This window comes from Callorhinchus milii, unplaced genomic scaffold, assembly GCF_018977255.1.
Source record: "Callorhinchus milii isolate IMCB2004 unplaced genomic scaffold, IMCB_Cmil_1.0 Scaffold16, whole genome shotgun sequence".
Classification (NCBI taxonomy): Eukaryota; Metazoa; Chordata; class Chondrichthyes; order Chimaeriformes; family Callorhinchidae; genus Callorhinchus; species Callorhinchus milii.
Genome location: NW_024704757.1, coordinates 5,395,815 through 5,422,972, shown reverse-complemented (window position 1 = coordinate 5,422,972; position 27,158 = coordinate 5,395,815). Strand labels below are relative to the sequence as shown.

General features: G+C 44.6%; 1 protein-coding gene across 2 annotated transcripts in view; it reads right to left on the bottom strand.

The window, feature by feature from the left end:
- lmf1 (lipase maturation factor 1) overlaps positions 1-27,158 on the bottom strand; it is a 202,435-nt gene that overhangs the window by 5,804 nt on the left and 169,473 nt on the right. For both annotated transcript variants that reach the window (XM_007903504.2, XM_042341079.1), the window contains 4 exons: positions 21,446-21,629; positions 20,703-20,856; positions 19,053-19,236; positions 2,344-2,456 (listed from right to left, as the gene is read on the bottom strand). In XM_007903504.2, coding sequence (XP_007901695.2) covers positions 2,344-2,456; positions 19,053-19,236; positions 20,703-20,856; positions 21,446-21,629 — 635 coding nt within the window. The remainder of the gene's footprint in view (positions 1-2,343; positions 2,457-19,052; positions 19,237-20,702; positions 20,857-21,445; positions 21,630-27,158) is intronic.

The window sequence follows — 27,158 nt, the reverse complement described above, 5'->3', positions numbered from 1 at the left end:
AGGAGGGAGTGCAAGACATCTTTGATCAGCCTGCGAAGACTGAGCTCGGCTCTTTGCAGCCTCGCTTTAAGTGAAACCGAGATTAACATTAATGCGTCCGTCACCTCTGCTATCTGACACGTTGTCTCGTGCGCTGGTCAAATGGAGGGAAAGGCAAGGTCGGGAATCACCTCACGCAAGGTGAGCCCTTCTCCCTTTCCGAAGGATAGGAAAGAAAAGAATGATGAAAGAAGCGAATAAAAAAAAAGTGCAGGGCTGGTCTGTTGCTGGAGCAGACAACGCTGAGCACAGCAGAACCAACTCCTCACCCCCCACCCCCCCCCAGTCCCCGTCCCCCCGCCCACTACCGCCCCCCCCCCCACCTCGTAACTCCGACAGCTGTAATGAAATCCAGAGGGGAGCAGCTGCTTCTAAAGCAACAGCTGTGAGTTTTGGAGGGAAAAGTGCAATCATGTTATGTGTTAGGATTAATGGTCTGACGTAACACTGGGCAGTTGCAGATCCAAGCGCAAAACTGAGCAAGGCAGCGTTTCTGTCTATTTACTCCCTAATTTCCATTGGACTGCACAATCACTGTCAATTCACTCCCCTCCCCACCTGCATCATCCCAGGAAGCCGCTGCGTGTTCCCGCCCAGTGCTTCTCCTGCTTTGTATTTGAAGTCATTTAAAAACGCTTTCGTTTTTGTTACTTTTACGAGCTGGTGTTCAGCCCCACTGCTTCGCTGTCAGGTGTGACTGTTGAACGACAACAACAGCTTGCATTAGCAATGGCGGCCTTCATCTCGGGGCGCTTAACAGCTCCGAGGCGAGTATTTAAGAATATTTCAATGGCTTTTTTTTGGCATTTCCGCTTGGATTTTGCACTCGAGGAAGATGGGGGGGGGAAGAGGAATAGGGCAGAAGCAGCTGGTTCATACAGTGTTTGCTACAATTCTCTCTCCTGAGTCACTCCAATTGAAAATCCCAAGAGGGACAGTCAATGCTGAACTGAAACTGACCATTGGGTGGGAACATTCATCCCAGGGCGAGCTGCCTCCAACTGGAGAATCACTGAAACCTTCCCTTCCGTGGTTCACACCATGAACTCACTGCGTGGAGATGTTGGGAGATGCCAGCTCAGCTCCTATGCTTCAGTGACGGAGCCAAGTCTGTTGACATGCCAAGTCTCTGCCACCTCGATGCTCCCGAATCATTTCTCTTTTGCTGCTCTGAATGAAAACCTAATGCAAGTGTTCAGATGGCATCACCTCACGCTGAAACCATAATGGGCATGTGTGGCAGAGAGCCACGTGAGAGCAAAGTATTCCATGATGGAGCAGCCATGATGTGATCACCGGGGAGGGTTGTGAGTTCACCTGCTCTGGATTCTATCTGTGCCAAGTGTTACTGCACCACAGCTTTAAGATCCTACTGCAGTCCAGTCAATTCCTTCTTCTTCCATTCTACAGCTTGGGTGCCCAGCCAGCTGTGTTAAGTGCTTTGAGACATCCTGTAGCTCAGTGGTTAGAGCATTCGCCTCACAAGCGAGAGACCTGGGTTCTATTCCCGGCCAGGGCGAAATGTTGGGCAAGTTTCCTTACTCCACATGCCTCTGTTTACCTAGCAGTGAATAGGATTGGATCGATTGGCGGATCGCTTTTCCGGGGATAATAATCCTTAAAAAAAATAATAATTTGGTCACTCAATCCACGACTATTTGTGGGACATTGCTGTGTGCAATTGGCTGGCATTTTTCATCCACAAATATACAGTCAGTTCACTTTACAGTATATTCTGTCAAGCCCTTTGAGACGTCTAGAAGACATGAAAAGAGCTATACAAAAATTATTATTATTATTATTATTATCATCCTCCCAACATGAAAGGCGTTAAATATATACATAAATTGTATTGTATTGCTCTGAAGAAAAACATTTTTAATTGCATTTAATTTTTAATTTAATTCAGTTTCAGTCAGACCGGGATTAAACTTGGAATTGCCCGATAACAGCAAGATAATAATAATAATCCTTGCATTTGATATCACGCCTCATCACGTCGTTGAGATGTCTCAAAGCGCGTCACAGAATATACTGTAAAGTGAATTGACTGTGTATTTTGTGGGTGAAAGATCCCTTCACAGTGACCCACAGAGCAGATAATTACCAGCCTGAGAGAGTACAGCGAGAGTTACAGCCTCAGCACTGATATCGATTCCTTTGCAACAAGACTTCTGTAGGCCAAGGCCAGAGGATTGCAGTGGATGTTGAGTCTGTAACGCTGACTGCAGGGGCTGGACCTGAGGAAAGGAATCAACGCACCCCAGTTCGGAAAGAAAGTGAATAAAGGTCAAAGCTCCTCACCTGGGCGGCTGGCTACCTGCGAAGGGATTGTGGGAGATGAGTGACAGGGCATGGCTGTCGTTAGTCAGCAGCTTTCCCGCCAAATGGATTAACCAAGCGTTCTGCTCGTAGGTCTGTCAAAACATAAAGTCAACCAGTTAGACAAGCAACAACAACTTGCATTTATATTGCTCCCTTCACTCCTCAGGGCCAGAACTCTTGACAGTGGCGGAGCACAACACCAAGCCTGGGGAGGGGTGGGGGGGGGGAGATGACCATAAGCACGGTCGAAAAGGAAGATCTTCAGGTGTGACCTGAAGAAGGGGAAGGAGGGAGGGGGCAAGGCGGAGGGATAGAGGAAGAGTGTGCCAGAGTCTCGGCCATTGGGGAAAAGCATTTCTTATTGATGTTCGAGCTAAGCTTCAGCCCAGTGTCTGGACTGGGAAGCCAATAGAGGGGAAACCAGATATACAGGTTCCCCTCATTATAATCCTGTGTTTTTGGTCAACTGTTTGGTGTCATCATGAGGAGCGCTGTAAAAGTGGTCAGCACATCATCACGTCCTGGATGCTAAGAAAGCCAGGAAATGCAAGTTCATGTACGAGCCTGGATTACAAGTGAATACTTGCGTTAATAATGACATGTCCGGTACCAGGCACAATTGACATCTTTTAGGAAGTGCTGTCAGGCTTTGGGAGAATGACAATGGAATATCCACCAACACGTTGTTGTCATCTTGAACCACAATTTATTCTCTACACAGAGTTATTTTCCCTTGAACTGTAGGGGCCACTCTCGTAATGTGGGAGCTTGGATCTGTGATCGCTTTTGCTGGCTGAGCAGAGTGTGTCTAGGCTGAATAATTATGTGTTGATAACCAAAAGCCAATATCCATCTGAATCCTGCCAAAGCCAATATCAGTTTAATTAATATAAAGTGATGAAAAGCACATCAGATTTGATGAAAAATGACGTTTTGAAACAACAATTTCTTAAGGGCTTCAGGATTTATAATCTTTCCGCAAAGTTTAAAACTCTTAACTTCGAGGAACTGATCACAGTCTAGCTTGACAGGGCTGTGTTGTTGGAGGAACACTGTATTGTAGGAGGTGACATCCTTCGGATGAGACATTAAACCAACGTCCTGTCTGTGCTGGTTCGATTTACAGATCGCACGGCACTATTCAACCAGAAAAGGGAATTTCTCCCGGTGTCAATCCCCCAGATAATATTGATCATTCAATTTACCGTTGTTTATGGGACGTCCCTGTGCACAAATTGACTCATCTACGGAATACACAAGTCGTTATACTTCACTGCAGAATCTTTGAATTGCTTTGAGACGTCTCGACGATGTAATAAGACAAAGTATCAAAATGTAAGGATTATTATATTATACATTATTATTGACATTGGCTGCAAATGAGTTAGAATAACAACGTTACTCATCAATAAATTGACGGATAATTTGGCAGCCATTCAGCATGTCCAGCCCCTGACGTGAACATGCATTGACATAAATTACTAAGAGACACAACGAGACAATCACATCTGTAAAGCACTGAGTGTCATTTCACCCGAGAGAGCGAAAGAAAATTAGACTATTAGGGGAAAGTGTTCAACCCAGGTCTAGATTTTCAGAACGGTCAAAATTGGCAAATTCTGCCAATGCAGAATTTTCTGTAATTTACAATAAACCAGCTTCGGAATTCAGACTGGATTGAAGAAGTTGCTAAATTCTGGATGCACCAGTGCTACATAAAGTCAATCTAGACCTGAGTGGAATTTCTCTCCCTATAGCTGTACAGCACACAATGTCATTTCTCAGTAAAACAATCCCTTTCTGTGATCAGGCCCCATTATGCCCCTGGGCTAAAGTCATGCTCCTGTTAAACACAAAATTGGTCCACTGGGGTGTGTTCCTATGAGGTCAGATGTTTAGGTACATTTTAGGAGCAGAAGATGGGTGGGGGGGGGGTTGCTTTGGACCTGACATCTGACCTGGGAGACAAAAATGCTAACACTGCTTTATCCCCCAGTTTGATGATCAAAAGTAGGACATAATCTTGTACTCCACTGAACCTATGGTCTAAACCAGTCTTGCAATCACTTACTGGCTTCTAACGAAAGACAGTTTCCCTGAAATTCCACCTACTCTTAGCCTGTAAGATCATTCGGTCTTAAAATTTAAGGAAGGCGAGGGTGTGGTAAAAATCCTTGAATTCAGTTTACAATTTGGAAGCTGTTTTCCTTTTACGAGTTTACAGTACTTTGGAAATACTGAGTTCAAACATACATGCAGCTGTTGTAGATGTGTGTGTGGGTGGGGTGGAGGGGATGGGACGGGGGGGTTGATGTAGGGAGGAAATGTTCATCTTTTGAGTTACATCTTCAGGGAGTCAGCAGAGATAAGAGCAATTAAACCCTGGACAACTCAGTTCTTTTATCACTTCAGCTAACATCTGCTGGGTCCAACAATTCCTCCCAGTTTTTTACCACAGTAATATCACTCTCACTACAGGACTACATAGGCACAAATTATATGTTTTTCCCCTGAGATTTGGCTTTCCAGACAGCTTCAAGAGAATAACTGCTGGCTACGACTGCGATCTGGTAAATATCATACACGCCAAACTCAAGTCTCTTGCGAGTTCCAAGACCAGCCTTCTCTTATGGCAATCTCTCTCTCCCATCTCACTGCTGCTCGGGATCTGGCAAAGTAGGTGGATTGTTCGTGAATGTGGTCTAAATCAGCACTACTTGACTTCATTTGCCTCTTAATTAGCACTGAGTGCAATCTTATCCTGCTCTCTCACAGGCTATTTCAACTGTTGATGTTTTACTTCCAGATGCCTAAGCGCTCCGAGACTCTGGCCTTCATGAAGGGCACTGTATAAATATAAGTTGTTCTTGTTGTCTGTCTGTAGGTACTGAGGCCGAGGTTCTGAGGATGCTCTTAATGGAGCTGCCTTCGTGAACCTTGTTTGCATAGCAGTGTCAAACATTATCAACAGGAGAGTCCCGGAAACTAGCATTACTTACTCACCCCCCCCCCCACCGCACCCCCCGAGTGTAACATATCCTTCGCAAAGCGATCCGCCAGTCGACAACTGGGTTCCTATTTATGCTAGGTGAACAGAGGTGCGGAGCAAGGAAACTTGCCTAACGTTTCGCCCTGCCCGGGAATTGAATCCAGGTCTTCTCACTTGCCAGGCGAACACTCTAACCACTGAGCTACAGGTCTCCAAAAACAACAGCTTGGGTTTATATAGCGCCCCTCACGCAGGATAGCGTCCCTCCCAGAGCTCTTTGTCAGGGGCACTTTGGAGAAGGGCCAGATTAGCTTCTTTCAGAGCCAGAGTTAGGGTAAGAGTGCACACAGTGAAGGCGTGATCGGCCATTATTCTTGCAGACCAGCAGCAGATAAGCCAAGGCAGATGCACGGGGCACCAGTTACCTTATTAATTTGATTCTGTTCAAGCAGCTGCCCCGTCAGTGCAACAGCAAACCCCACGAAAAGCAGCGGGTTCAGACAGTTCAACACGTGTTATTTCTCGGATTTTTTAGTGCTGCAGATTACAGCTCGCATTCCAGGATTGCATCACCCACACCACCCTCCCACCCTTTCCCCTTCCCTTTCCGAGTTGAGCGCACAAGTGTCGCAACTGACGGCGTCTGTTAAACCAGAAAAAAATCATCCAAACAAAAAAAACCTTGGAAAATTAAAGGTTCATTGGAAACTCTGGCTCGAAGAACCCATCTTGTTTTTGAGCACTCCAGACCCGGGAATTAGGAATTGCTGGCTCTGCATAACTAACATATGCAGATCTTGTTCAGCACTCAGAGACTCAGCTGTTCCCCAATCTTGTGCCAATGCCAGGGCCAAGTGAGTTTGCCAGACAGCCCCGTCCTCACTGCGAAAAGACAAACGGACAGCCAAGGAGTGAAGGAGAGGCCTTGCCACATGGGAAATCCAATGATGACCTTTTCTTTCACTCTTAGGCTTGGGATCCCATTGCAGTTCTGTGAGTGCCACTGGTGATGAGGAGTTTGGTTCAAACGACAGGAGTTGGTGAGGAATTATACCAAAGGGGATCATGGTAACTCAACCAGAACAACAGAAGTCCTCTGTGTGCTTACTGGGTGGTTCTGTGAAAGTAGGCATCCATGACATGTTTGGTACCCTGCCAATCTCCAAGGCGCTCTGCCTACATAACTGTGGGCAGGATAACCATCATGAACTTTTGCTTTCTCAGGAATGTGTGCTGGTTTCTGAGGTCTATGAGGAGGCTGGACCTCACTGACCTTTGGGGGAACCACAAAGCAGCACAATTTTTCCTTTAAGAAAGATACGTTTTCATCGGGCCTCCACCCCTCGCGAGTCTGGCGGTTTCCTTTCACTCAGTTTTACGGAGATGAGGCTTCCTGGGCAGGACCTTGATCTGAATGAATTTCTTTGATCTCAGAAATTCTTTCCAAAACCCAGAGGCATCTGTAGATAAGGTCTTTGTATTGCCAGAGGAGCCTGGTTATTTCTCCTGCCATCAGTCCACTCAATGCTTGTAGTAGGATTATTGGATTCATAGCATTGTTAGATGGATTAAGCAGCTGGGACATGGCGGGCAGCTCCATAGTGATCTGAAGCAGGACGAGAAGACAATCGTGATCTGGAGAACGAGGGCTTTCTGTACAAAACATTTACCCAATGGCAGAGTTTGTGTTTCAACAGATGATGGCGGGAAGTGTGGGGAGAGCTCCTGCCTTTACAGCTGTACATAGCTAGAGATGTTCCTGATGTTATATTGATCGCTGTATGCAGAGCATGGGTTTAACAGAGACTCTCTCAGTTTAGAGAGAATGTATGTAGTGTTGGAGGGTTTACAATGTCCCGAGTAAGTTCTAACAAAAAGGCAGAGTTGGACTGAAACAGCAATTTCAAAGTGAATTGAGGATCTATCCTTTCACCCAAAGAGACTACTTTACACACAAAAAACCTCTTCTGAACTTTTTCCACATTCCCTGTGCATCACTTGGTCGCAGTGTTCCTGTGTAATGTCATTTCTGGTAACCACTGATACCACAAGGCACATCTTTCAGCTCACTGAATATTTTGGAGTAGCCGTCACAAATAGTCAGCGCTGTTTGTTACAAATATTTTCACTCTCTAAGTTGGGACTCAAGTTAGGAGGGACTGAGGGTGGGGGGGGGTGGGTGTAAGGTGGCCAAATGTATAGTCAAAGGTCTTCAGGCAGGATATGAAGGCTGGGAGGGAAAGGGGTGAGGTGAAGGCTTTCAGGACAGCGTTTCAGAGAGAAGGGGGCGATGTAGCCGTTAAGGATTAATTACAGATGTGCATGGGAGTCTACTGCTGGTCTGTTGATAGTGGCATGGAGTAGGCTGGAGTTTGGCGCAATGGAGAGTGTGACGAGGGAAGCAGGAGCACAGGAGGTCACGGAGATAGGCTGATGACGATGTATTTTTTAAGTCAAAACTGATACTGATCTGTGTTAGGTCTCGGAGGATTTGCTTTCTGTGAAGAGCACATTCAGATGTCAGAAGACACTGATTGGCCCCATCGCTGTTCCCCTCCACTTCCAAGATGCCTTTGCTCTGCACTCATTGTATCAATTACCTGCTGTTCCGCAGTACCAATGGCCTACTTGCCTGTGGACCTTCCAAACCCCTGAGTCCTGTCTGTCATTTTCTTTGTGAACGGAAACCAGGAACAGAGTTCCTGGACTGGACAATGGTTAACACAGCCAAGGATTCATTACAGATGTGCATGGGAGTCCACTGCTGGTCTGTGGATTTTATGTGACAAAGAGTTCCAAGACTAGCTTAGGAACTGCACAACATGTCTGTAATTCAAGCACAGCCAGCTGTTATTCTATATATAAATGTGATACTTTTTTTTTAAACTGCCAAGGAGGCCAAAATCATCAGCAATTAAAAACATCACAAATTGACCCATGTGGTTGCCTATGAGTGTGATGGGAACAGATTCATTTCCTCGTTAATGCCATTGAGGAGGAGAGCCAGAGGCTGGACACACCACTGGGTGAGGGTGGGGGTAAGAGATAGAGGGAAATTGCCTGTTGGGTTGGCTGGGGTAAAAGAAAAATGTCAGCCAGGTGTCTGACAGATGCGGAAACCCATCACCGTGCTTAAGAGTAACCAAACCAAACTGAGGATTCCATGCATCTCACTTACATTCATCCTTCAGCCACTACCCCTCGAAACACTGGAAATCTCTGCCTCATTCCCTCTGCCTTGCCCCCTCCCTCCCCACTTTCAAATCCCGCCTAAAGGCCTCCTTTTGATCGTGCTGATGGTCACCTCACCCTTCCCTCTCCCCCTAGACTGCCTCCTAGGTGTCAGGGGGCTATATAAATGCAAGTTGTGGTCGTTGTTGTTACACATGGAAATTCCAGAGGTGGATTGTTGGAATGGAATGTGCACTCTCTCTCTCTCCCTGGAGGGATGCATCCTGCTTACCTAATTCCGGAGAGTATTATGTGCAGGTTGGCAAGAGCCAAGGCTTGGGTAAAATGTAATCTTTGCAATTTGATACACCATCTTAGATGCCAAGATATCGAAACCCACTTCACCACATTTTACAGTGAAGTGTAGTGACCATATATTTTGCAGGCGGGTGCAGCCGCTAATTTGCACACAGCAGCGGACAGACAAGACGGGAGGGGTGCTGTTCCAGACGGCACATCACAGAGGCCATGAGACCGTTCCCTTGACGTGAAGTGCAAACCTCCCCAGGTGTTTATTGCCTGTCGATACAGGGAGTCAGTAAAACAGGGAGGAAAGATGCTTGAGATGCGGCAACGCCAGCTCAGAGAAACGATAGCGGAAATACACGCCCACCTGCCACAGGTGTCTCTCTGGAGTTAAAGACTTCAAACTGTACTAACGTGACCTCCAACTGAACACCATTGACTGCACTGCGCCATGGTGAGCCATGTTATGTGCACTCTGTGACTTAAATGGAAGTTCGCCAGACGAGAACACTTATCAGGCGGAAATACAACGCCTGATTAGGACTTGTCTAAAACAAACAGAAACTGCTGAACAAGTCTTTTCCCCCCAACACCACCCCCCCAACCGCCCCCTTCTCCCCTCTTCCCTCCGCCTTTACAAATCAGCTAAACTACTACGATAAGGGCAGGGAAACCTCATTTTCAGACCCAGATAACGATGGGTTCACAAAACACTAACTCTGATACTTTGACTGCAATTTAAAAATAAAATTCTTGCTGTTTCGGCAAGAGTGCTTACTTTTGTTGCTCTGCTGTTTTCCCTCCTGCCCCCCCCACCCCCCGTAACACTACTTGGCGAATGCACAGCTCTTCCAGCTGTGAGGCAGAGTGGATGCACTACTCCCTACAGACAGACCCATGCTTTTCCACGATTCACCACACCAGACCCCAGTCAACTGCTGATTCATCTGTGCCTCTGGACTTGTTACTAATTCCCAGCATGAGCTAGCATCTTCGGGGGGGGGGGGGGGGAGGGGGGGAAGAGGAGAGAATGATATACAGATGGCTGAGTTCAGATAGTCAGCCGTGTGAGCTGTGCTTTGAGGATTAAACACATAATGAAACCAGGGAGGGAGGTAAATAAAATACCAGTGTGCGATAATAATAATCCATAATAATCCTTACATTTCGTATAGTCCCTTATCACTTCACTGAGACGTCTCAAAGCGCTCCACAGATTATACTGCATACCATATTTTTAATTATTATCATAACAAAATGTGTTTACCCTCTTGTACAATGCATGGTGCACCCACACACATGCACACACACACATACACACACACACAGACAGCGTTCTTAACAAACACTGGATAGATGACCTTAACATCGCAGATCAGCATAAAATGCAGCAACTTCAGGGGAGTGCAAATACAAGGTTAATGATGAGAAGCACTGCCAAGATTGACGCTTTAAGATTAGAATCAGAATGAGAGCTGCTCTGGGAATGTTTTAGCAGGTCCATGAACGGGGGCAGTTTGATGGGGAGGAGGGAAAAACACACAAAGGTTATAGCCCAGTGATCACCGACATTGTAAATAGAAACTTGGCAACGACTCGCTGGCCTTACCTTCGCTCCTCTCTCCATAAAAACCTGAAACACCCATTCATTGCACTCGCAGTTTGATTTCCTATGTCAAGTTCTGAGTTGAAGCAGGTTTATTTTTTAACAAGCTTCGTGACTCGACAGATCAGATCTTAATAAGAACATAAGAACATAAGAATTAGGAGCAGGAGTAGGCCATTCAGCCCTTCGTGCCTGCTCCGCCATTCAATAAGATCATGGCTGATCTTCTCACCTAACTCTGATTTCCTGCCCTATCCCCATATCCCCTAATTCCTCTATTTTTCAAGAATCTATCAGTCTCAGCCTGAAAATGTTCAAGGGCTGAGTATCTACAGTCTTCTGGCGTAGTGGATTCCATAAGTTCACTATCCTCTGAGTGAAGAAATGTTTCCTCAACTCTGTTCTAAGAGGCTGACCCTTAATTTTAAGACTGTGACCCCTGGTTAGAGATTCTCCTACCAGGGGAAACAGTCCCTCTCTGTCTACTTTATCAGCCCTTTAAGAATCTTATAAGTTTCAATGAGATCCCCCTAATTTCTTCTGTACTCTAGAGAATGCAGCCCTAGTTTATTCAGCCTATCCTCATAGGTCAGTCCCCTCATCCCAGGAACTAACTGAGTGAATCTACGCTGCACCCCCTCTAGGGCAGTATAAGTAATAGTGAAGACATAAAATGGAGCATTGCAGTGCAGCAACAAACTATGTGTGAATGGAAAAGAAGCCATGCGTGCAACCCTGCCCACTGCACCAGTAGCTCAGCTCTCAGTATCACCATTCACCTCTCCTCCAGCAACATTCTTTTATGCCCATTTCCAGCGGGAGCAGTCAGCTCCTTACCGACTTGTCCGCTCCTTCCGCTCAGTGGACTCTGGCCCCATCCCACCATCAGCAGTCAGGCCTTCAGTCTTTCTGTCCCCACCCTTTGGAACTCCATCCCACATTCCCTTCACCTGGCCCTCTCTCTTGCCTGCTTCAAGCTTAGTCTCAAGACCCTCCTCTTCAACTGTGCCTTCGGTCACCCTCCTACAACAAAGTACTTAAGTGTCAGTGTCAGTTTGACTCAGTTCATAGCACTTTTACCTTTGCTTCAGAAGGTACAAGTCCCAGCTCACTGTGTGGGCTGACAATTCAGTGCAGTACTGGGGGAACTCTGCAATGTCAGAGTAGCCATCTTCTGGATGAGGTCCAACCTCTCCTTCGGGTAGACGTTCAGGATCCTATGGCACCATTAGAAACAAGAAGGGAGTTCTGTGATGGCCAACAATCCTCCAGATAAATTAGTCATTCACCTCATGGATGTGCGTGAAACTTTCCTGAGGCAATTGGCATGGCCTACTGTTGTGAAACACTTTGAGACATTTTGATGAACAAAACTTGAGATGTAACATCTTACCTTAAATTGAGGACTAAAATTGTCAGCCCTCGATTTAACATAAATATTCTCTCCTGGTTATCCGTTAGGTACCTGCCCTCACCTACATTCAAAAGTGTCTATGGAAATATTTAAAGGCTGCAAAAATTACAATACAGTGGAAAATGTTACCTGACAGACCCTCAAGGGTCATCACATCAATAAAGGTCATTGTCTTGTTCAGCCGGTTCCTTTGATATATCTGTGCTGCAGGTGTCATTCACATCCTGTCCTTCAGAGTTTTATGGTAGGTTTATATTACAGGGCTGCTTCGAGAAATGCTTCTGTAATATTGGCTGGAGGATGCGAGTAGTGTGGAAAGCAGTAATTATATTACGGGGCAGATTCCACTGCGATTGGGATGAAAGCCAAACTACTGCGTGTGGACCAGCTGGACACATGGTGGAATTTCCCTTCCTCTCCCACTCCGCCTCATTCCTACTCAACGAATTTGTGTTCCAGCTGCTCTACCTTTCCTCCATCGGGTGTAAAAAGCACAAGCCAGTGAAGGCAAGACATTCGCCTGATAACCAGTTCGAAACAACCTCGGAGTTCAGTTTGATCCTCAGCTCTCCTTTCTTCACCTCTCCTTGCACCTGGTCCCTGACCAAGACTGCTTTAGTTCCACCCCCCCTAAATTATAACATAATAATCCTTGCATTTTGATATAGCATCTTATCACATCTTTGAGACGTCTCAAAGCATGTCAGAGAATATGCTGTACAGTAAATTAAGTGTGTATTTTGTGGGCGTAACGTGGCAGCCGATTGCGCACAACAGTGTCCGACAAACAGCCGTGGATTGAATGACCACATTTTTTTGGGAGGGATTATTACCCTCGGAAAACGATCCGCCAATCGACTAACAACCGGGTTCCTTCTTGCTGCTGGGTAAAGGGAGGCGTGTGGAGTAAGGAAACTTGCCTAAGGTTTCGCTCCACCCAGGAATCAAAGCCGGATCCTCTCGCTCGCGAGGCAAACGTGCTATCCACTATGCTACGGGATCTTACAAAACATTTATCCGAATATCTCCCTTTGTTTTCTTGCTAAGGATCTCGATGGACTTCTTGACTGACTGAGCAGTAATGTTGGAGGTGCTGTTGGCAGCAGCACTGTGAAGTCAATGAGGCGTAAGACAATGTGTCAGTGCTCCCATTTCAATGAGAATCATGGTAGACTGTAGGACCTCCAGGTCAAGTAAAACCCCAGGAAGGCTTTCCTGTGAGTTGCTATTTCTAAAGACATTTCTATGACACCAGAAAACTCTCCAAGCGTCTGCCAGATTCTCCGCCAGTGCTTATTCCCTCAGATAAGCTTGGCAACCATTTTGCCTCAGTGTATACTCCTGCTTATTATCCCAGGGTCTGGGAGCCAGGGCAGTTCCAGGGAAAGGCGAGAGTAGGGGAATTGGAAATGAAAATGGGAAAGGAGAGGAGACAGCAAGAGAGATGGAGAGCAAAGGGGGGAGAGAAAAAACACAGAAACAAGGAAGTTACAGAGAACACAACGTAATAGGCGAAAGAGTGCTGAGAAACTGAATGACAAGGAAAATCCAAGCAATCAATAACATTTGGGCTGTATGTAAGTAACGATGACTTCATGCTTTCCATCCCTTTTTGCATCTTGGCCCTTGTGTATACAGGAGAGTACGAGGGAAAAACAGTCTAAAAAAAACACAATCAAGAAAGAGAAATGTATAAAATGCTTAAAAGAGACCTCTTTGACCGCATTTCCCCATCTCACTACCCTCAGCACTCTTCTGGTGCCCGGACAGAATTGTCAAGCGCTGTACCTGGGAACCAGACCTAAACAGGAGGTGTAAAAAGGCTAAAATAAAATAATAATAAATTAGTCAGTTCAATTGACGATTGTTTGTGGGACGCTGCTGTGCACAATTGGCTGCCAGGGTTTCACCCACAAAATACCCAGTCAATTCACTTTACGGTAGCGAGCTTTGAGGCGTCTCGAAAATGTGATAAGGCGCGATATCAAATGCAAAGATTATTATTATAAATTGTATTGTATTGAAAATATGTGTGCTCGCAGAGTGGGGCCACATAAGTTTCTGAAGCACCTTTAGGCCTGAAATTCCACTTAGTCTTAGCAAGTGGGACTATTTCGCCTTTAAATTTAAAATCGCGTTGACAATTCTTCAATTCCGATTCTTAAAAGGAAACCAAGGTAACCAGGTTATGAGTGAATTCATGAGATTTTTTTTTGGGGTGGAGCACTACATTGTTGGTGGTGCTGTCCTTTCGAGGAACGTTAAAGAAACTGAGGCCTTGTTCGGTTTTTCCAGGCGAACGTTAAAAAAAAACCCTGTGTAACAATCTGAAACAGAGAAGAGAGTTTTCTCCTGACATCCTGGCCAACAATTCTCCAGATCAATAAATCATTCACTTCAAGGCTGTTTGTGGGACCTTGCTGAATGGAAAAATGGCTGCCACGTTGGCCTCCAAAACAATCACCACGCTTGACATTGATCTGTTTGGGAATTGGATAGGGTTCGGGGTAAGAGCGGGGGAATGGGACGAGTTGGTAGCTTTTTCAAAGAGCCGTCACAGGTATGTTGAGCCGAATGGCCTCCTTTTGTGCGGTAAGATTCAACAATTCCTACTGATAAGGTGCTACGAAAACTGTTTTCTTCCTTTCACAAAGGGTTAAATGCATTAGTGGTTTAAAATAAATCTGTAGTGAGGTGAAAGGCTCCCTTTAAATGTGAATGTAATCCCAGACGAGTTGGTTTCGCCTCCAGTGGAGCCGAAACGGGCTGTGCAAGTCACAGTCAGCCAAAATAGGCAGAGAGAGAGAAAAAAAGATCTTTCAAATTGTTTTAATTAGTAACTTGGAACTCAGACCACTTCAGAGCAAAGAGATATCTAATTAAAACCATTTTGTTGCAGTCGAAATGTAAAACAAAAGCAAAAAAAACACACACAACAACTTTGAGTCACTGATCGGAACATCATGATGAAACATCCCAAGGGAAGGTTTCAGGGTCACAAATTCTATCATATTTTCCACACTTTTCTCTCCCGTCTTAAAAGCTCCGCAACTCTTCAGCAGTTAGGATCTGTGGGAAGTCCACTGCGAAACAACTTCCTTCACTAAGTGATCGTAGACAGTTGTATGCTTATTGAAAGTGGAGCGATTTCACGTTAACCAAATGTCCCTGTGTCACCCCGAGACATATAAAATGTGGACAAACTTAATGTGGAATCCTGTTGTGTAATGGTTATCGTGCTTGCCTCGCAAGCGAGAGGACCTGGGTTCAATTTCCGGGCAAGGGAAACCTTAGGCAAGTTTCCTTACTCAGCACACACTGCTCTGTTTGCCTTGCAGTAAGTAGGAACCCGCTTGTTAGTTGATTGGTGGACCGCTTTCCAGGGACAATAATCCCTTTAAAAAATAAAAACTATAACAATTTGGTCATTCAATCCACGACTGTTTGCAGGACACTGCTGTGCGCAATTGGCTGTCACGTTTCGCTCACAAAATACACAGTCAATCTACTTTACGATATATTCTGTGAGGCGCTTTGAGACACCTCAATGATGTGATAAGTTGCTATAGCAAATGCAAGGATTATTCTTATTCTTATATAAAGATCGTCAACTCAAACCAGCTATCTCAACCCTGCATCCAGCTTTCAGGTACAGTTGCTCAGTCAACAACAACAGCTTGCATTTATTTAGCAACCTACACACGGGCTAGTATCCTGGAGTGCTTGACAATAGCGGAGCCTGACCCCGAGCCAGGGGTAGAGGGAGGCGGGAGGTGACCATAAGCATGATCAAAAAGGAATTTGAAAGTGGGGAGGAGACAAGGCGGAGGGATTGAGGGAGAGAGTTCCAGAGTTTTGGGGCGTAGTGGCTGAAGGCACGGCCACCGATGGCGGAGCAGAGGGGACGAGGGACGAACAGGAGGCGGGAGCCAGCCGAGCGGAGGCAGCGTGGTGGGGAGTTGGGGGTAAGCAAATCGGAGCAGTAGGGAGGTGCGAGGGCATGAAGGGATTTAAAAATGAGTGAGAGGATCTTGAAATCCACCCGTTCAGTAATTGGGAGCCAATGGAGCCTGGCAAGGACTGGTGTGATACCCAGAGGGTAGCTTATTGTGGGAAGGGAGTGAAGCATGACTTTTGGAGTGTAATTTTGTGTTGAAATGTAGATACAAAGACCAACAGCAGGTGGATGAGGACACCTGGATTCCTCCAACACACACTCACGCAGGCTTGCGTTTTGGTTTTGAGTAACAGCCAGCACCGGCACAGGCTTTTACCGCTATGGACTTTTGTGCAGTAGCAATAAATTATTCAAGCAATAAATGGAAACTTATCTCCCAGAAAAGGACGAGTGGAGGAATTCCACCCAGGTCAAGATTTGACCCTATTTATGTAACGTTTCAGAGTTCCCAGAATCTGTCAAATTGCTGAATTCAGTCTTAAAATTCATGTTTAAAATTCGACGTGAAAAGCGCGATCCCAATCTAATTTGTTGTTGTTTTTTAAACTCTGAAGTCATTTTTCTGCGGTTCTTAATAGAAACATATAAAAAAAAGGCTTGAAAATTATGGCTGCCAAATTCTGGACGGTCTGAAATGCTACATAAATAAGAGTAAATCTAGCCCAGGACTTGGTAAGCCAGTTTGGAGTAGGTTTGGATTCAGTGCGGAACAGCCCCCTGCACCACTTACTTCCACGCATGCGGGAATGGGATGAGAGTCAAACGTCTTGCTCTCAGTATAACGAGGAGACATCAGGGAGCCCGAGGCTGAACAGGCTGTACTCTTGTGGCCTCCGCCTGGCCTTTACCCTGTAAATCAACAACTTCGGTCTCTGCTTTGCATTTGTTTCCAAGTAAAAATGAAAACAGGAAGTGGATAAATAGGTGGAAAAACAAGTCACAAGGAACAGGGGCAAAAGAGAAATTGTAAAATACTTGTGACTCACACAGGTCTCATTCCAGTTTAAACAAAAGAACCACCTGTAAAAGAAGATTGTTTGTAGTTCTCATGTCTCCCAGCGCTCTTGGGCTTAAATCTAAGATAGCCAGTGGCAGACCTAATTGGGAGTTCGGGAGCAGAGTGCGCAAGCTGTGATTGAGGCAAAAATCATCAACGTAATTAAAAGGAAACGTGTGCTCACATTAGGGAGAAGGGAATAAAGGGGTGAGGGAGAAAAGATCAGGAGAGGTGAGCCAAGTGGAAGACAAACACGGATGTGGACGAGTGGAGCCAAATGGTCTGTTTTCATGACATATCATCCTAACTCTGACATCGTCGTTCGCATAATGTGTCCAGCGTTGGTCAGTCCACTTTAGGAAAGATATTAAGGGGATAGAGATGGGGTAGAGGAGCTTTACTGGGATGCTACCGGGAATGAGTGATTTGGCCTAGAAATGAGTGAAGACTGGAGGAACTGGGACTTTTCCTCTGGGGGAAAAAAGCTTGAGAAGTGAACTGATGGAAGTCTTTGACATTTTTGAGGGCTTTTGATGGAATCAATAGCGAAAAATTGTTTCCTAGTAACAAAATAACATTTTAAAAAGTTAATTTATTCACTCAACCCACGACTGTTTGTGGGACGCTGCTGTGCGTAATTGGCTGTCGCGTTTCACCCCCAAAATCTAGATTCAATTCACTTTACAGTAATAATCATAATAATCCTTGCATTTGATATAGCGCTTTTCAAGTCGGGAGGACGTCCCAAAGTGCTTCACAGAACACACTGTAAAGTGAATTGACTGTATATTTGTGGGCGAACGCGGCAGCCAATTGCGCACAGCAATGTCCCACAAACAGTCGTAGATTGAATATGACCAATTTATTATTGTTTTTGTTGTTTTTGGAGGGATTATTATTAGGCTCTGTGTGGAGTAAGGAAACTTGCCCAAGGTTTCGCCCTGACTGGAACTGAACTCAGGTCTCTCGCTTGCAAAGCGAGTGCTCTAACCACTGAGCTACAGGACTCCAAAATATATATTGTATATATCACAGTATATTCTGTGAAGCATTTTGAGACGTCTCGAAGGCTCGATAAGGTGCCATATCAAATGCAAGGATTATTATTATTATTATTTTAATTACATGAAGGAAACGGCTTTCGGTGGAGCAGTCCTGGGTCAATCAGCAGCGCATATTAAGATCACGGACTTACATCCTGAATTTTAAGCACATTTGCCTCCTCAACATTGAGCTTTTAGCTTTTTTAACAAAAAATATATGTATAAAAATCTGATACCTAATAAAACAAGTGACATTCAAGAACTCGTCAGGCACTGACAGATCCCGAGCCCATCACTCAACACGTTTGCCTTCAGGACAGGACCCTTGGTTACAAGCAGAGCACTGGAAAGTATTTGCAGGAAGCAGTCGGTGAAATAAAGTGTCAGATGTTGATTGCACTTTAAAGAGTGATAACCTGTCAGAGTTGCAAAATGTGGAAAATGTTCTCTCCTTATCAATTACCCCCACACCCCCCACTCCCCCGCATGCACGACCCCACCACCCCCCCCCCCCACTTCCCTTTCCCCCATCACTAAGTGGGTGCCAAGCTCGGGAATGTAACAGGAGCACTTTGCTTGGGATATTACAAGGTTATTTGGGAATAACCTCCTCAGCGAGCCTTGCTCCCCTTTCATTTTCAACTGAGGCATATGAGGTGTGATTTAAGGCGCTGAACCCTTTGTGGCAATGTGGAGCCTGAATCTGGACAGTTACAGTGTGACATAAATATTTTATGTGGTTACGCAAGACACCAGATTGCAGCTGAAACGCGAGTAAATGTGGCCACTGAATGATTTGTGACCTTTATGTGAATATATATGCAGCCTTTGGTCAGAATAGCTGCATATACCTTACAAGGGAATTCCAGCAGGACTGGATCAACACACGGTTACATCTGCCTCAAATGCCATTTTGAGATGTGAGGAGCATCAATTGGTAAATACAGAATGCACGAGTCCATTTTCAGAATGCTGGACCTGTTGAAGAAACAGTTTGATGCTTCATGGGAAATTCATGGTGTGAGTTTATGGATATCCTCTTGCCCCACTCCCCACCTATAACAAGGCTCTACTGAAAATATTGGTTCATTGCACTGCATGCTGCCCCCCTCCCCACAGGTAGTTTGTGGGTACAGCCCGGTAACTGCTTTCCTGAGAACTACACATGAAGCATGATTTGAATACAGAAAAGCAAATGACTTGCCTGGAATGCTGCAAACCACATGAGCCAGTCAAGTCGATAATGGTAAGGAGTAATAAGACAAGGCCTTCTCTGCAGATCTCCAGGTTTACACTTAAACCCATACTCTTGCCACTGGGCATTGGGGTCTTTCGGATCCAGACTGGACGTCCCCTCAACGATGACCTCAGTCCGTTCTTTCGTTATACTGGGTGAATGACAACACAGGACAAAGGCAAGTTTAGGAAGAAACTCCGTCAAGTTCTGAAACGCACGTTTTCCCCCGATGGCTCACTGGGTAAGCACACAATGTATGCTGTGCGCAATTGGCTGCCGCATTTCGCCCACAAATTATTCAGTCAATTCACTTGGCAGCAAATCCTGTGAAGTGCTTTGAGACGTTGCAAAGACGTGATACTTTACCATACAGTGTATAGTTTGGGAAACGACATGACAAGCCAGGATGGCGGAAGGAAAACTAGATGGACCTTGGTCTTCTTTTGCCAGCAAATTCTTATGTTCTTACATTCTTAGGTGGCAGCCACCCTGGACTCAAAAGGGTTAAAGCTATTTCTGGCTTGCAAGCGCTATGTAGTCAGGCAGCTCACCTCATTAAAGCATGAAATATGGCGTTTTCTCTCAATCCAGCTTCCCGGCAACACTTACTAAATCAAACTTATTAAATGGCTTTTTAAAAAGAAAAAAAGTTCTTGTGTGTCATTTGAATTATGTAAAATGCATCATCCATCACAGGTATCACTTCTTTTTAGGGCTCTGGCTTTGTGAAGGGGGAAAGGAGTTTTTCTCTCCCAGTCAGTTGTGTAACATTCGATTACACATCATTTTTTTTTGATAAAAAAAATTGTCACCGGGGATTTGTGTTCCCGGGCAAGTCCGCAGCGCACATCAGGCTCTCATTTGCTGGATTTGTCAATGGATTTCAAGTCGGGAGAAAAGGGGATTCCCTCCCACAAACCGGAAGTACGTCACCCCAGATTGCAGGAAATTTGCTCCAACACAATCTATAATAATAATCCTTGCATTTGATGTCGCGCCTTATCACGTCTTCGAGACATCACAAAGCGCCTCACAGAATATACTGTAAAATGAATTGGCTGTATCACAAAATTATTATTTTTATTATTTATTATTTATTATTAAGCAAGTTTCCTTACTCCACACGCCTAATAATAATCCCTTCAAAAAACAAAACAATAATAAATTGGTCATTTTCAATCTACGACTGTTTGTGGGACATTGCTGTGCGCAATTGGCTGCCGCGTTCGCCCACAAATATACAGTCAATTCACTTTACAGTGTGTTCTGTGAAGCGCTTTGGGACGTCCTCCCGACGTGAAAAGCGCTATATCAAATGCGAGGATTATTATTATTATTATTATTATTTTATTATAAGTACGTCACCTCAGATTGCAGAAAATCTGCTCCGACACAATCTATGATCTCAATTGAGCAGAGTTGCTGCAGCTCGGTGGGAAATCAAAATCAAGAGACACCGTTAAGAAATATCGCAAGTGGTAAAAATAATAGGTCAAATAAATTTCATTTGATGCAGAGCCTCATGGCGGGAGGACACCTCACAGTGCTTCACTGGTTTTATTTTGGTCGGTGGCAAACGAAGAAGCCTGTGAAAGATGTGAGCGCTCTACTCCGTACCTTCCGAAGGCTCCATAGGTGTTCACGATCCGCAGGGAATTGAAGGAGGTGTTCATGACTTGTTTGGTGCTGAGCAGGTTTAGAATCACTGGCAAACTGAGGAAGGCGATGAGGGATCCAAAGGCAATGTTGACCACACGGCGGATGAATGTACCTTAGAAGGCAAAAGGACACAGAACACTATAACTACTTCTTTTTAAGACTCTTTTGAAAATTCTCGACTGTAATATCTGTCTATTCATCTGTATTAGTCACTGCGTCAGTATTAAGGTTAATTAAGGCTTTAGCAAGCTTCGCGGTCAACTGGTGTAGGAAACGGAAATGTCACACCAGTGAAACCCTTCGGTGGGAGGAAGAAAGGCAGAGCATTGGGAATGGCCTGGTTGATTTCTAACTAACCAACAAGATGTCTAAATGTGGAAAGTGATGTGTGATTCTGGATACTCAAAGGCATGCCAACATGACCCAGCCTTATCCATTCTACATCAAGATTCGAATTTGATTGGACACTCGCTTTACATTTCTCTACATTTCATTTGGTGCTGACTGTGAAATTGCTACATTCATCAGCTGTTTTACCCAATGGCAAGTGATGCGACCATTGGGGGGCTTCCTGGGAGCGAGGAGTGTAGACCAGAAGAACTCAAATTGCTGTCGTTTGTGGTGAATGAGTTAAAGAGCAAAGGTTCACGGAGAAGGACAAAGCCCAAACCACTGGGGGCCCATTAATCAGTGTGACATACCGTGATGAGGGGGTGGTCCCTGACCTGTGACCTCCTCAGCCTGAATCTTGGCTACTTGACCCCTGAGCCCTCCTTGTCGTGAACTGAAGAGAAAGGCCAGGTTGGAGTCGTCAAAGCAAGCAATGCTTGGCACAATAGTCAACCAGTTTAAGAAGCTGAGGTTCCCACTTACGATGAGGATGACCTAAAGAACGGGAAAAGAAAAGAAAATGTACAGCTGCACTCTAGCAAGAAAGTGCCATTGTGAAGGTCTGGTGCACAGACTGCAGCTCGTTTTGTTGATACAGTGAAGTCCACTTATTGTCAAACCACTTTGTGATATGATCCATTTTTTATTTTACAATGTCAAAACACAAAGGCATTCTCTAGTCCTTACTATATACTGCATGTCAGCCTGTTTTATAACATACCGGAGTACACTTCATGTCTCTTTCTTTAAATACATACTGCAGCTTTTCAATAAACCCAGCTCAACCCTAAAACAAATATCTTGGCTTGCCTTGTGGAGGAATTTTACTGTGTTTCTAGATATTACAGTGAAACTTAATCTCATTTACCACAGTTTGCCAATGTAACCTGTGTTGAGGTGATTCATCCTGGTTTAGACATAAGCCTAACTCAATTAGCAGCAATTATACCTCTGGCTCAGACAATTTGGGTTAATTTAGGACCCCATAAACTGATCACTTGCCTTGTGACTGTCTGTGGTAGTTGGCTGTGTGCAAAACGCCAATCATGTTTGCCTACAAATGCAGTCACTACATATACGAGTGATGATTACCGTGAAGTGCTTTGAGACAATTTAACGTTATAAACTTATCAACATTTGATATGCAAGAATATTTGATATGAACGTTATAGCAGTTATAAAATCTAAGTACTTCTCTGTGCTATGAAACTCTTAAGACGAATTACATGGACACTTGGCTGTTAAATCTAAACCCTATCTTAGGTTGTTTGTATAAACTTTGCAAGAATCGATCAAAATATTAAAACAAACTTTTTCCAATTCTTCTTTATGAAACAGATTTAGGAAAATATTTGGTGTAATTACTATTCTCCACTTAAAGGGTTAACAGAAAAAAAAGGCGCCATGTCTAATTCATCTGTAAATCAGAGGGAATTCTTCATGAATAAACACGCTACTGTATGAATTGGGGCACAGGCCTGTTTGGCAAGTGAAGGAATTTACTCTCTGTGATGTATTACAGGAACTGATGGCTCATTTATCTCCACACTATTTCAATTCAGTCACCGCATTTCAGAAACGTACAACCTAAACACAATTTTCCGAAGGAGATTTGTAGGCAATTTACATTCTTTTGGGAAAATCAGACAAAGTTACAATGTGTTTGTGCCATGAAATTGGTGCCAGGGGAGCACTTGGATAAAATGCATCTTATCTGCAATAAACCTGTTGGCAGTCACTCCCACCATTGGTGAATGAACCCGATTCTGGTTTCCAATCTGAAAAAAGGCCCTGATAAGCTTCATTTTATTATTCTCCTTCATTCTTTCAGGGCAAGAGTTTCGGATGAAGAAGACTTTTGATCCCAATTTGATCAGTCCAGCACTGTTCGTGGGACACTGCTATGCACAATTGGCTTCCGCGTTTTGCCCACAGAAATGTAGTCAATTCACTTTACAATATAAACTCTGAAGCGCTTTGAGACGTCTCAATGACGTGATAGGGCGCTGTATCAAATGCAAGGATTATTATTATCTCATCCTTTCAGAAGACCAAACTTTGCCACTTTCTCATTACAAAAATCGAGATGCTTTTAAATGAGACTCTGGTCTCCACCACCTTTCCAGGCAACCCCTCCTAACTGTTGATTAAACGCTAAGGAAATACTTCCTGGTGCCTCTTTTAATATTGACCTTCGAAGCTGAACCTGCTATCTCTTGTCCTTCATGGCTTCTTGAGTCTCTTTGCATAGTACTCCAGCCTCAAGCAAACCAGGCACACAACCTCTTCTCGGGTTAACAACCGCAACAACAGCAACAAAATTACATTTGTAAAGTGCCTTTCACGTTGGGAGGTCGTCCCAAGGCACCGCATTTGCGCTGGTTAATTAGTGCATATTAAAATATAGGATCATAATAATAGTAATCCTTCCATTTGATGTCACGTTGTTGAGACATCTCAAAGCGCTTCACAGAATTTATTGCAAAGTGGATTAACTATTGTGAGTGAAAGTGAAACGGGTCAGCCAATTGCGCACAGCAGTCCATAACAAACAGTTATGGATTGAGTGACCACATTATTATTATTATTATTTTCTTGAGGGACTATTATCAAACGTGAGGAGTAAGGAAACTTGCCCAAGGTTTTGCTTTGCCGGGAAACTAACCCAGGTCTCTCGCCTGCGAGGCGAATGCTCTAACCACTGAGCTATAGGACTCCACACAGGACATACAGGAATCTCTTTGTTGGAGGTGTTGTAACTAGAAAAGGTCGATTGTAGGAGGAAATACTTTCAATACAAAGGGACTTGGAGATTCCCCTCAACATCCTTCAGCTCACGAATCAGACAAAGGGGAAACACTCGGACTGTGACCATGCAGCCACGGTTCTGGTGACCCAGATTTGTGTTCAGTGCCTGAATTTGTCACATAAATCGGGAACAACAATTCAAGCCAGATGTTTCCAATTCAGACACTGTAAATTCTCCTCAAATGTCCCAGACAAGCCCTGTACCAAGCGAGTAAACAGTCACAGGCAAATAGAGAAGTTCTCATTTATCAAACTAATCTTCTCTAAATTCTTATCAGATCCCATTACTGCAATTAGATTATATAAATATACAACCAGCCTCATTTATTCATTAATCTTCAACTGTGTGACTTCATTCACTAAACAAAGTCCAAACATCACCACAGTCTTTCTCCTGACTACAGATATCCCACGTTCCGTTTGATGGCTTCTGTTTGTGAATCCTCTCCCAGCCACCAGCTCTGCTGAGCAGCGTCAGACACACGTCCCCACTTACGAGACCAGAAAATGACTCCACAATAGATCGATGGCTAACGACAGTAGCACTTGTGTCCAGTGAGAAACGTTTTTACTTGGCAAGTATTTTACATGCACCGTATCCACAATGACAGGTGCCAGCCTGGCTCAGTTGGTAGCGTTCTCGCCTGAGGGTCAGAACATTGTGGGTTGAAGGCCCACGTCGGAACTTTGAGCTCCTAGTTTAGGCTGACACTCCTGGGGAGAGTGCTGTGTTGTTATTTAAATGAGACATTCAACTGAGATTTCCCTCCTGTCTGCCTGTTCAGGTGGATGTTAAAGATCCTAATAAATTCATTAGAGTCATTCGCTTCATGGCTGTTTGCCATCTTGTGGCAAGTGCGGGACATGAAGTGGAGTGGAGTGAAGAGTCCTGGACTCTTCCTGTGCTGTGGCCTCCAAACCAATTGCAGGAGCACTCAAGATTCCGGGCAGTAAACGTGAGCCTTTCAAACCAGAGTCCAAAAAAGATGAAAGGGAGAAGCACTGGAGAACACTGCTCTGGCTCCACGCTGCTCTGTCCCGAAGCAAAGTTACAGACACGGCCTTAAGTGTAGCTTGCGTCTCGAGAAACAGGCAAGCCTTGTTCAATCAAATGAACGTGAGTTTGTTTTTAGTGGAGATTTTATGAAGTGTAAAACAAAATAACGTACATTTATTGCTCTCGAAGGAATAATCCAGGACACTCTTTTGCTTATGCAAGTAATGAAATCCATAATTATTTCTCATATTTTCTCTCTTGACAACTTGGCCCCCGATTTTCAGTAAACAAGCAGGCAGCTACCCTTTAGTAATGAGCAGCAATGAATCCTGTTAAAACTCACACCGACAAGCTTGCAGTATGTGCACGGGCCAAACAGGGCCACTGGGAGTTGGCAGTAAAATTAAGTTTCTGATTCTGATTAGAGGAGAAGCAGCTACTCGGCTCAATGGGAAGAGAAACACAAATGTACAAAAAAAAAGGCACCTATTGAAGGAAAACACGGGGGGACGAATTGTTTTCTTTAGGAAAGGCAGGGAGCAGCCTGTGTGTACAACGGCTGGGTACATTGTGAGAGGCAACGTACTGTGCAGCTGACTGCAAGCCAGCCAGCAAGCAACCTCGGAAATTTCCTGCAAGCTGGAACATTGGAGATCTCTCCTCTCTACCAGGAGGTGGGTGCGGAGTTCAGGCCACGTGGCTCCTGCAATGGGACTGTAGGGAAAGAACATCTCAAGTAATTCAAATCATATGGAGAGTCTGAGCGACATGAAGCCCCCCCCGGCTAGGGAGGGGATTTGCCCGAGGCCTGGGAACAAGCGAATGGGGGAAAAATGCTTTGTATATTACAAAAAATTCATGAAATAAATGACATAATAATAATAATCCTTGCAGTTAATGTAGCGCCTTAACACGTTGCCAAGACGTCTCAAAGAGCTTCGTAGGATTTACTGCAGTGAACAGTCTGTGTGTTTTGTAGGTGAATGCAGCAGCCAAATTGCGCACAGTGACGTCCTGCAAACAGCCTGAGGGGAAACTCCCTTCTCTTTTCAAATGGAAGAGATCTTTAATATCAAGCTGAACAGGCGCAGGTGGGGCCTTGCTTTAATGACTCACCTGAAGGACAAAATTAGAGGGAATAAAAACAAAAGAACCACCTGGTTCTTTTTTCTATATTAAGCAGCTGACCAGGTTGAAGTATTGAAAAGAGGATAGATTTCTGATTCAGTGGGGAGCAGAGGAATACAGGAAGTACCGGTTTGTTTGGTGGGGTGGGCCTGAAAGTGGTTCCAAATTATTGGCTGGCTGGAAAGCAGGTTCGACAGAAGTAGCTAAAGGTACATGATTGCCTCTGAAACAATGAGAGCTGGTTTGTGCCTTGCAATACAAGACGTTTCTTTTATAGATCTGATTAAATAATCGGTCCACGTACTTTCCTGGAAAATATTGAGATGACCTTCGTATGTGTATGGGTGTAGGTCGGTGGTGGTGGGAATGATCTTATTTGCATTATTAATGATACAAGTGTCGTATTTTATGGTGTTTAATTTCTTTTGCATTTGAGGCCATAAAAAACTTTGAAAGTTATCTTCCTTGATGACTCAATGGGCGAACGCAGACATGATGTGGCCGGGCTGTGAACCACAGAGACAAGGAAGTCTTCATTCCAAGATGACGATGGCTCTCAGGAAGGGATGCTAGTGAGACTTTGATAACAGGACTCAAGAGTGTTCTTGGGGGGAAAGGGGAAAGAACAGTGGTCAAGAGGCTGCACTCAGTTCCCGTTTTGCTAAGGGCAGACCAGCAAATAAGTGCATGTGTGTGGATGGCTAGGTGAAGAGAGGTCAGGCCTATAAGAGATGGAGCCGTGATAGTGGTGAAGAGCTGGAATATAAACTACTATGAGTCATTCCTTTCAGAAGAGTGAGAGGGAGAAAGATTACAGTAAAAAGTTAAAGGGAAAAAAACATTGAAATCACAGGACCAACAAAGGACATTCGTTCTTTCCCTGTCTGATGGTAACCATTCTGATCTCTCCTTTACATAATATATAATAATCCTTGCATTTGATATAGAGCCTTATCACATCTTCGAGACGTCTCAAAGCGCTGCACCGAATATACGGTGAAGTGAATTGACTATATATTTTGTGGGCGAAACGCAGCAGACCACTGCGCACAGCATTGTCCCACAAACAGTTGTGGATTGAAGTGACCAAT